We start from the raw sequence: 12,017 nt of genomic DNA, 5'->3' as shown, positions 1-12,017 counted from the left end.
ACGGGTGTGATTACCAGAACAGCCATTCATGTTATAGACTAGGGTGACTTTGAAGAATGATGTATCATAACAATGGGCCTATCAATGCGTGCATTTCAAAAGTTTGAAGATCATCATTTTATTCATTGGATGACACAAAACACATGATGCAAAAGGTTTCAAATCAATATTTTTTTTGCAAAATGGAGTATTTGATTGAGAGATATTAATAGTACCGGTACTTAGCGATACGTGTCTATTTCACCACAAATGCCATCTACTGTATCAATGTTCTTTGGGTAGTAAAAAGCTAAATTTGCAAGCTGAATCATACTCCGGTCAGTGCATTTTGCTTACTGCAGACACCAGTTTTGACATGCATTCTGAATGGCTGCATCTGTACCATTACCAAAGGTAAGAAGAAATATATGAATATTTTCAAAATAAATATGAATACATTATATGCATATGTGCATGTCACACACAGACTACCAAGAGTTTGCTTGGATGTACAGTAGTTTGTAGTAGCACTATTCATTTCAAACATTTTTAGGCACTAATGTGACAAAAGTCATATTGAAAATATAAAAACTGTTCTGAAATAACTATGGATTTTAATTGATTAGTTACACCTGTTAGGTTGTTAATATAGAAACTGCAGATTAGCTGTTCTTCTGTTCTGTTCTAGATTCTGTTCATTATGTATTATAGCAAGAAATGGTAAAGTCTAAGTTATACCTTAGATGCTGACTTAATTTACTCAAGGTAGTATTTAAAATATCATTTATTCCCAAACAGTGCTGTAATAAGAGAATGTAAGCATAATCAATAAAACTGCTTTCAGCCATTCCATTTGTTTATTTATTGCTAAACATCTGATCATATTTTTCAGCACAAAGTACTATATGGTACCTATGGAAAGTAATATAAATAACTGTGATGTATAAAATGAATGTGTAATTTTATGTTTATTAAATTGCAAGTATGATAGACATAAGTTCATAAAACTTCAACAGCAATTGGTGAAGTAACAGGTAAAAACATGGAATGGAAATTCTACAGGTTAGAACAGTGACAGCTGGAAGCTGAAATAAATTTACGGCAAAACCTTATTTTTAGCCCCTTTTTCTGATGGTCTCAGAACTCAAAGGTATTCTTATCACAGAATAAATATCCTCGCAAGAACTATAATTATTTTGTGTAAGGATGCATTTGTATGCAGTAACTACAAAAGCTAATTAACTTAACCTTCCTGTTGTGTTACAGCTCATACAATAGAGTGCTAATATCAGAAATCCATGACCAGGGTTCAAGATCTGCCTGTGCACAGTGAGTTTGTTTTTCAACAAACAGGTTTTTTGGGTCTGGTGCTGAGCAGCTGTGTGATTTCACCAATATGTTTGCTTGGGAGGTCACATGCTCATGGACATGGGTTATATCTTAGCCTTGAAACAGTCAAACATGGCCAAACATTGTAAATGTTTTATCTAAAGCTAAACAATCTGCAGTTAAATCGTTAAGTTCTTAAAGGATTAAGACAGAAGACAGGATAACAGGATCACATGGAAACAAGAATCTTAGAAAAGAGGATATAAGAAGAAAAAGGGGTAGCACTGTAAAGGAGACACACCTCCTTTACAACTGAGTCTACAGTTCAGTCTCACACATTATGAAAACCTACTGATGACACTGATAGAGAAATATTATGTAATCTGAAAACATTTAAAAATCATGTGGAAAATTATCTGTTTAACCTGTTGATTTTTTTTTGCTCACCAGGACCCAGTAACTTATGCACTAGGTTCTTCTATAATTTAATCCAATGCGTGTACAGTATAGGAAAAACATAGGACACATACAGATGCAGCCATTCAAAGTGCGCGGTACAAACACGTACCGCAGGCATTTCCCTACGTCATAACGCGTCATAACGCGTCACACCGCGGTACGTGATTGGCTGGCCAAAATGACAGACCGGGGCACTCGTGGTGCGTTGGTCAGTCATGGAAAGATTTAATCATTTAATGGCTTTACTGTGCACATTTTAGTATTGAATATTTCTATGGAATTTTACCACTGAAGGGAAATTTTAGTAGCTGAGCATGAAAAGAATAGGAGCATAATGCATCTGAAGGTCATAAACGATATTAATTTTGGAACATAAACATATTATGTAAACTGTATACGGCTGGTCTCGGAAAAAATACACACCAGTATTTAATTTCTCCTTAAACATTTTAAGCATCAAAGTCTTACATGTGGTTATTTTGGAAACATTTTTATGTGCTCCTTGCTCCCTCTGACCATGTTACTGTACTGGACGTTTATACAGTATACAGTACTCTGTGAGAAAAGTAATAATTTTAAGCTTTTCTGCGAATACGCTCGATACCGGAGTAAACAAGCATACTTTTAGAATTTGATTAATAGGGAATATAATATGGAATCGCGTATGTAAAGAAATTAATAACGATATACTTATATTCATGTACTGTAACACAAACAGTAGTATATACTCAGTCAAGTATGATAGTTTACCCAGGGGGCTGTGTAAACATGCATAGGCAGCAAAGATCAGCTAAACTGGGAAGATGCGACACCGAAGATATTATTAATAACCTTTTAAATCTGAAGGGAGATCTAAAGGGATCCACGCGATACAGGTTCCTGCTACTGGAGCAATTCAGAGGGAAAGACTGTGACTATTCATTGTTATTAAAAAATGACTTAGATTCGAACATGTTGTGATATTTAGAAATATAAAAAAGTCAATTAATTGTCCATAATATTGCTATTTTATTTTTTCAAAGAAATGTTTGTTAAAAGAAAATTTGTGGCGCTAGCTGGATTTGAACAGCCGACCTCTTGCTTATAACTCAGGCACTTAAAGCATCACGCCACTAGCACAGTCACATGACAAGTGGTGAAACAGCCCTACACATATCAATAGACACTGTATGTGTACAGTATATACTACTGTTTGTGTTACAGTACATGAATATAAGTATATTGTTATTAATTTCTTTACATACGCGATTCCATATTATATTCCCTATTAATCAAATTCTAAAAGTATGCTTGTTTACTCCGGTATCGAGCGTATTCGCAGAAAAGCTTAAAATTATCACTTTTCTCACAGAGTACTGTATACTGTATAAACGTCCAGTATAGTAACATGGTCAGAGGGAGCAAGGAGCATGTAAAAACGTTTCCGAAATAACCACATGTAAGACTTTGATGCTTAAAATGTTTAAGGAGAAATGGAATACTGGTGTGTATTTTTTCTTTAAAATACAGTACCAAGACCAGCCATATACAGTACAGTTTACATACAGTAATATGTTTATGTTCCTAAATTAATATCTTTTATGAGCATGTGAAAGGCATGGTGAATCGGAGATTCTCAAGAATGACTTTGCATGATTGGAAACAAATGCGTGATTGGATCAACGAAATGCTGTGGTATTATTTTTTGTTAATGAAAAATTAGTCTTTTTGTTCACAAATACGGTCAATGAAAAAATAAAGTCTTTTTGTTTACAAGGACGGTTACAAAGAATGTGGACCAGGGTAATACTTTGAGTTTACAGCTTGTCCAAGGTCATTCATTATTAATACTATTAGTAATATCTTCGGTAAAGACTTTGAAGGCGACAGCTCAAACGCTGTACATGAGAGGTTGAGCTTTATTAGCTCCACCTGGCGGAAATTCCGAATACTATTATCTTACTTGCGGTATTATGCGGGATTATACGGTAACCCGTGTTATACTGCGACAAGCGCACCGCGCTTTATCGTGGTATAACCCGCTCGTTTTGAATGGCTGCATCTGTAGGAAACATATGTAAATACATGTTTATATTTGTGTTTTCAATATCAATAAGTCCATGTTAGAAAACAAACCAAATACTATATTTTTCATTTAATCACGCTTATGCCTATAAATAATTCTGTGCATTTCAACAGCCTACCTTGCAAACTTTTGACCAGTGAACATGACATTCATTGTGAGAAGCTTGCTGACCTAAAAGGGGAAAAACAGATTAATTACAACAAATAAATAAAAATATGCAAAATGTTCATTTCATACAAGGAAGTGTGGTGCATTACAAAGCTCCTAACATTCAGAGAATACTGATAAAAAATGGTACAGTATATAGACTTACTTAACGCTGTAATTCTGTGCATGGTCATAGTCTTAACACCATGGTTTTAAAGTTTGTTTTAGATAATGCAATTAGTTTTGATAAGATTAGAAACTGATCATACATGAAAAATTAAAAAGCAAAATACACCAATATTTTTCAAAAACACAATATATCATTTTATGATAATGTTAAAACAAACCTTTAAATACTTTGCAAAGGAACAAGTAATAGGTTTATTCCATGCTGAAATGAGAAGAAAGAAAACACAACGTTTCGGCAGTGGAGCCTTCTTTGGGTCTGAAGAAGGCTCCTTGGCCGAAAAGTTGTGTTTTCTCTCTTCTCTTTTCAGCATGGAATGAACTTATTACTTGTTCCTTTGCAGCCTATGAATGCTGAAGCAACTACCCACCTGAACTACTACAGCCTTTAAATACTTTTCTACATTTGTTCCATTTTGCATTTCTAACTGTAGAATTTTCATATGGATGTGACGATTTAAATATGAGCATTAATTTAAAATAAAAGAAAAGGATATTAAAGAACTTTATGATAGTGTTGTGATATCATCATCTGCTTCTTTGTACAAGTAGTTCTCGATTTTTATGGCAAATGTGTTTCTGAAATTGTTGCATATATCAAAAACACATACATTAAAAATAGGAGTATGTGTTCTGGGTCCAATGCCCAAAGACACATTTGGACTCTACAGCTATCTTTGGTCCGAGCACTTTAAATAACATTTATTTTAAAGTAACCTTATGAATTATTAATGAAGTTATTAATTTTCCTCTCATATGTATTTTTACCTTAATTTTTCAGTATTTATTTTAAAATTATTTTAGTAATTTTACTTATTGAATTAATCTGTCAGTTGAATTGAATTATCACTGAATTTTTTAAAATGGAAACAATGTAATATTTTCAAATTCTTTGCACTGAATTTTAGTAATGTTTTTTTTTCCACATAACCTTACTTTCAACATAAGGCATAGACTAAGAAGTTTAAATTTAGGCTATAAATGCTATTCAGTATTTTGTAAGCAAGTGAAAATGGGTCATGATTGATGGCTGGTAGAACACTAAAACTAGATTTCTAGTGGCCTCTGTGTCACTCAAGTGACATTATTCATCCCTGTGCACAACTGGGTATGTCCTATATACATTGTCTTGAAACACCTCATCGAGTTGTCTGTTGCTGACCACGCTTACTCACATTAAAGTGAGAATATGTCCTAATTGGTATATACCAAGTGGTATATAAGTGGTACTGTATTCTTAAGGCATATTAAACCAAAAGTGCACAATGTAAAATCAAGAACTACCCGTATAGTTGAGATCACTCTCTCACGGAGATGTAAAGATACTGTAGCTGTCTACTTTTCTAATGCATTTTCTCAAATCTGCTTTAACCTATCCAAAGAAAACAGTTACACTAAGTCTTAGGTTATATGGGATTCTAATAGGAGAATAACATTTTAATAACAGACATTTTAATAACAGACTTTTAATAACATAAATTTCAGAGTTATGTATAAATTAAAAGTAGGAGTAGCATAGTGATTAGCATTGCTGCATTGCTGCATTGCATCACTGGGGCCTTGAGGCACTATATTCATTGAGCTTCTATGTTCTCTTTGTGTTTGTGTGGGTTATCCATGGTTTCCCACAGTTCAAAAACATACTGGTAGGCTAATTTGCTTTTGGGAAAATTGTCCCTAGGCAGAAGTGAACACAACCATATAAACCAAATAAAAGCCTAGCCCCCTTTTAACTCCTGATTGACTACTTCAATTCCATAACTATTTCAGCTGAGTAGCTATAATATGTTGTTTACCAGCTTCAAAACGAACAAGTCTTAAAAACCCAGTCTCCTCTGAGACTTTTCCAAATTTTCCAAACTCTCAGAAATAACGCACACTTTTCAGATCCAAAGCATCATGGTCAGTCCTTCTCCCTCTGGTGAATTGGGCACACAAATGATCTGCCTTCTTTCAGCTCCTTCCCACCCCATGACAGCAGATATCACTGACCCAGAAAGCCTCCTCTTACTTCCTTTTAAACAGTCAGCTGTTCATTTGTCTTCTCATAACTGGTCACATATCTGGGGAATGTGGTGCAGATAAGGCTGCCATCTTGTCTGAACTGCTGTGCCCTTACACAGTAATTATATTTTTAGTCCTTTTGGGTAGCCCTCTTCTATTTCTATTAATTTTCCTCCTGTCTGTTTCTCCAACCATGTCATTCTCTCCCTATTCCACTGCACAAGCCGTCTTTTTCTTCTTGACCCTCTCCAAGTTCAGAGGCCCACTATATGTGTTCTAAATCCTTTTCCCATTTGTCCATTCCAAGATGTAACACGATTTGGATTTCTAAGTACTTGGTCTTAAATGTTACTGCACATTTTGTAATCATATACTGCATATGGAACAAGTAATAGGTTTATTGCATCTGTTTTCAGTATGGAATAAACCTATTACTTGTTCCTTTGCAGGCTATGCATGGTGACGCAGCTACCCACGTGATATACTGCATACATTTATTTTAGTTCAAGTAGTTAGCTGCGTCAGCGTGCGTAGGCTGTACAAGTAAAGGTACAAGTAAAGGTTTATTCCATGCTGAAAAGAAACACAACATTTCAGCTGTGGAGCATTCTTCGGGTGTGAGAGAGAGAGGGAAATCAGCCTGGATGCCGCGGTGCACAGTGCATTTTTCTTTTTCCTTTTTCTTTCGTTTTTCCCCTTTTTTGTATTTATTTTTTGGTTTTCGCTAACCTCACACTGGTGCCTCTGCCCCCATAGATGGGGCATCGACTTTTACCGGTGCTCGCAGCAGTTCCTCCCAGTCCTGCATTGTTACACACCATATACAGTACATATACCTCCGAAAGTATTGAGACATAAAAACATATTTTTCCTTTACAGGCAATCAATTTGTGTTTGTTGTGTTTGTAATCATGAGATTAGTATGAATTTTATGTTTAATATACATTTTATTATTGGGTAAGTCCATGCATACAGTAGATTATATTACACCAAAAAATAATTTATATGTTTTTAAAACCTGTCTATGACAGAAATCATCTAGATTTAAGATAATACATTAGGTGAAAAATACAGCAGTCATCCCCCAGATTGCATACTTTACAAGTTATTCTACATAATCAAAACTTCCTGCACCAATATTCGTATGCAAGTATGAAATAATCTAAAAGGAAAGAGAAAGCACCACACAGCACAACAGACAGACGTTTACTGTATGTTACAGAAACTATGCATCTTTTTCTAAATCACAAAATTTAACAATTAGACTATATTTTGTTTTACAATATATGGAACATCAAATTACCCAGTTATTAGCTAAACTATAATCTTTGATATTTATGCCTTGAAGCACTCTCTCAACAGCTGGCTGAAGGCAGGTTTAGCTCTTCTGCTAATTTACTAAGAAAATACTAGAGGCTGTGTACACCATTCTTCCACCTGACTATGAATACCTTTGTCCAGCTTAAAGAACAAGTCTCAAAGAATCAAATAAACAGAACAGTCAATATTCTCTTTATTTCTCAGTTTATCACATATATTCAGATATTCAGGCTTTTTGTGTATTACTGTACATTAGAACTGAGCAGATATTGATCAAAGATTTATAAAACATTGAGATGATGTTATATTTCATTGTTCTGTTACAAAATAAAACTTATAGACTCCTTACCTAAGAGCTTCTCCCCCAGCATGCAAAGCTGCTCTTTTGTAAGTCCTCTGCCTGCAAAGGAAGAGAACTGCCAGCTCAGAACTTCGGACAGTTGGCTCCAGGTTGCTGGGGGAGGGTTAGTGAAAAAAGATAGGTTCTGGGGGAAAAAAGAATGACACAGTAGATTATTTTCAAAATAATTCTATAAACAACAGTTAGAACTAATACCTGTACATTTGAAACATAACTTATAACTTATAGATTTTGGTCTATAAAGCAAAGTAAACCATAAAGATTTTCTACTGTGCTTATTTGTTAAAACACATACCCCATTAGCTAGAAGTATTAGACAGGGTATAATGACTTTCACAGTAATTAAAATTAAGAGACAGGTTATGAATTAGTGGACTAGATCACACTGTTCTTATTCTTTTATGAAACATTATCGTTAAGGTTTTCATAATAATGCCCAAAGTAAACCATCTAGTCTACACATTTGTTAAATATATCTACATGTGCAAACCCATATTAGAACACATGATGTAAATTTTTCATGAGGTATATTTTTCTAACAGACAGATATGTGGTCACAAAAAAAGTAATTAAGAGAAGATTCATTAAGATTTAAAACAGGAGGTAGTTCTAAACACAAGGAGTTGTGGGAGTTCTACACAATTGTGCTAGAAGACTCCTTGAGAGCAAAATAAATGTTTGATAGTACTATCTCATCCAGGAAGAATAGATCTAATTCCCTGGTAACTTAACTTCTCAATTTGAGGACATCAGAACTTAACTTTAATTATATTTTCACAAATAAGGTAAATGAAAAATGGTTAGACTGTGTAAAGCTATATTAAATCTGGAAAGTGCATGTTTCTGGATAAATGTGTTAATCATTGTTATTGTTGGGGAATTAACAATGTGGGAATAATGGATTCCCCACTATTTCTTTTATTTTGTACATATTTATCTATCAGTCTTTTTCAATTCAAAAGAATCAAAACCCAAGTTGTATTTTCTGACACTATGAAATACTGGGGCATTGAAGGGCACTAACAGAATAGAGATATGTTTACCTACCAGACGCAAATTGATCTCTGTAATTATAACTAAAGAGACTTAATCATAATGTAATCCACTTTCATCTTTTTATCAGAAATAATATAGTGATGGACGTTTCTGAGGTTATTCAAGTAGGTAGCTGCGTCAGCATGCAAAGGCGGCAAAGGAACAAGTAAAGGTTTATTCCATGCTGAAAAGAGAAGAAAAGAAACACAAGGTTTTGGCTGTGGAGCCTTCTTCGGGTGTGTTGTGTCATTTCTTTTCTTCTCTTTTCAGCATGGAATAAACCTTTACTTGTGTTTGAGGTTAATCAGGTTAAGAAAGCAGAGAAATATTTCAAGCTGCATGTTTCAAGAAATGTTTCACTAATTAAGAATAGTTTTTAAAGTTTAGAAAAGTACTGTAAACATTTACCCTGGGGTCATCTGTCAGTAGATTGTACCAAATTACTGAGGCCCAGCCACCTGGAAGCTGACTTACATTTGAAATAACAACAAGAGGCAAAGAGCAGGTCTGGAAAAAATAAATGTTTATTATCAGTTTGAACATACAGTATGTAAAAACAAACGTATATATTTGGTTTTCTACTGCTTGTTTGTTTCCAAGATAGCTATATAATATAATGACCTTAGCATGATTTTATATTATATTATATATTAATGTGATTATGTGATTTTACATATATATTAAGCCAGCAGCCATCTCATGCTGCAACTCACAACTGGCAGTCCACTGAAGCTAAGCAGGTGTGAGCCTGAATGGGAGACCTCCTGGGAAAAACTAAGGTTGCTGCTGGTAGTGGGGACAGTAGGGGGTGCTCACTCTGCAATCTGTGTGGGTCCTAATGCCCCAGTATAGTGATGGAGACAGTAAACTGTAAAAAGGTGCCATATTTCAGATGTAAAATGTCCTGACTCTCTGTGGTAATTAAAAATCCCAGAGTGTTTCTCAAAAACAGTAGGTATGTTACCGTGGCAACCTCGCCAAATTTCCCATTGGCCTTTACCAATCATGGTTTTCTAATAATCCCCATCTATGAATTGGCTTCATCGCTCTATTCTCCTTCCCACTGAAAGCTGATGTGTGGTGAGTGTACAGGCACACTATGGCTGCTGTCGCATCATCCAGGTAAATAATACAGATTGGTGGTAGAGGGGAGTCCCCATTACCTGTAAAGTGCTTTGAGTGGACTGTCCAGAAAAGCGCTATATAAGTGTAAGGTATTATTATTTTTACTGTATGTATAAAAATATGTATATTTTACAAACATATTGTATGAGGGCAAGAGGCCCAAACAAAACAGGCAACCCTTTAAAAGCTATGGAGAATGCCCTCAGCCACCTGACTAGTTGCTGGTGACTGAACTTTGAAACTGTGAAATATGACTTGACTTATTTTGGAAATGTTTTTTTTTAAGAGTCTCATGGGCAGATGAGAGGTTTTTGTGAAGAAACTGGAAGAGCCCATTTTGGCAACTGCTAAAGCAGCTCTGCCCAGTTTTTATAGTAATGGTCTGAAAACCTTAGTCAGGAGTTCAAAAGGGAGCTTAGCCTTTTGTTTGGTATTTTTTATTTTTTTTCTTGCACTATAAATAAAAAGCACTTGTTTTGTACCATATGGATGTTATTGTATCTGTTTTCCTGGACTTTCCTATTTTAAAGATTTTCTTAGGGCATACCCAGCAGTGTTACAATATGTATAATACATTAATATAAAACTGAATGAGATAAAACTGTCAGACGTTAATAAGTGTCTTTATGTTGATATAGTATATGATATATTCAGATTTGTTTAAATGGTTAATGATTTTAATTAATTCTGAAAAATGTGCATTGTGTGGTGACAATTTATTTACTAAATGAAGAAAGTTTTTATAACTAACCTCTAAGTCAATATTTAATCCCTGAATGCAGAATTGAGCCTCAAAGCTTATGGAATGGAGTTCTTCCGTGACTGTAAGAGGACCCTATGAAAAAATTAAATCGATGTGTTAAAGCAAATCAAAGACAATTATATATCTATATTGTACTACTGTTGCCTGTGCATAAAATTAAAAAATAATTACAAAAATTACTATGGCATGCCTTGCTTTATTTTGTGACAGGACAATTTATATTGTTACCTGCACTGCATAGTAAGGAAAAATGTAATTTCAAGACATACAAGCTACATATTCTTTTAAAATTCTTGGGAAAAAAGATTGCCATGTTAATTATGAACATTTGTTTCAATTAAATCTATTAGCTTTCACATATTTTGATATTTTTATAACAGCATTTTTCTATTTTTAATAGCAAAAGAAAGTAGATACTAAAGCTTTACTGTATTAGACGAATTTGTACATTAGTCATTCATTTTGAAAGTAGTAGATATGAAAGCCTCAGTGTTGTCTTACCTCATTCCCTTTTGTTCCGTTTACATACTTTCGCTCTTTTAGTTGCTAAAGAATAAACAAAGGAAGTAGATGAGCTACAGAAACTTATACTCTAAACTGGCAATGATGTTAATGGTCTTTACTAAAGTATTAGACCCCTACTTTACAGTTCAAAATCATATCTTTGTTTGACAACCAATAATGGGAAAATTCACATCACCACAGCCTGGCCTAAAATTATATCATCTCGTTACCAGATGTCTAAATTCCACAGAAAGGCAACCATTGGATGATTCCTCAACATCCATCACTTTAGTGCTGGTTCCAAATATGAAGAATTGTCGATTCCTGCAAAAAAATGAGCAAATGCAAAATTATGCAAGGCTTAAAAAGTAAAAAACCTATAACATTATCAATGTGAACAAAGTGGGTACTACGGGTCTTTTGTTATTAAAACAAGCACAAAAATGGGAGCTCACACAAAAAGAGAATGGAAAAAGTGAGCTTTTTAAAATTTTAAGAAAGACCACTAAAATAATACCTAAAATAGAAAATTAAAATCCAACTGAAACTGCATTGATCCCCAGGAACCAGAATGTAGTAGACATACAGGACTTAGCTTATATATATTTCCACTTACTGCAAAAAACTTTGGCTGGTGAATATTTCTAACAAATGTATTTTCTCTGTCCTTTATAAAAAAGTGACCTCTTAATGTAGATGTGTACTTAAGTCCTTCAGCCATTTACTTGTTCTTCCATCAT

The 12,017-nt window shown here is 34.3% G+C and overlaps 1 protein-coding gene across 1 annotated transcript in view; it reads right to left on the bottom strand.

Annotated features, from left to right (window-relative positions):
• The window catches only part of stat4 (signal transducer and activator of transcription 4), a 116,338-nt gene that overhangs the window by 20,743 nt on the left and 83,578 nt on the right, over positions 1-12,017 (bottom strand). The window contains exons 13-18 of the mRNA XM_088930204.1: positions 11,508-11,601; positions 11,275-11,319; positions 10,762-10,845; positions 9,294-9,392; positions 7,839-7,974; positions 3,951-4,003 (exon numbers count right to left, since the gene is read on the bottom strand). Coding sequence (XP_088786330.1) covers positions 3,951-4,003; positions 7,839-7,974; positions 9,294-9,392; positions 10,762-10,845; positions 11,275-11,319; positions 11,508-11,601 — 511 coding nt within the window. The remainder of the gene's footprint in view (positions 1-3,950; positions 4,004-7,838; positions 7,975-9,293; positions 9,393-10,761; positions 10,846-11,274; positions 11,320-11,507; positions 11,602-12,017) is intronic.

Source organism: Atractosteus spatula, chromosome 13 (assembly GCF_055471065.1).
Source record: "Atractosteus spatula isolate fAtrSpa1 chromosome 13, fAtrSpa1.hap1, whole genome shotgun sequence".
NCBI classification, from domain to species: Eukaryota; Metazoa; Chordata; class Actinopteri; order Semionotiformes; family Lepisosteidae; genus Atractosteus; species Atractosteus spatula.
The sequence above is the reverse complement of the archived record's forward strand: the minus strand, read 5'-3'. Positions and strand labels throughout refer to the sequence as shown.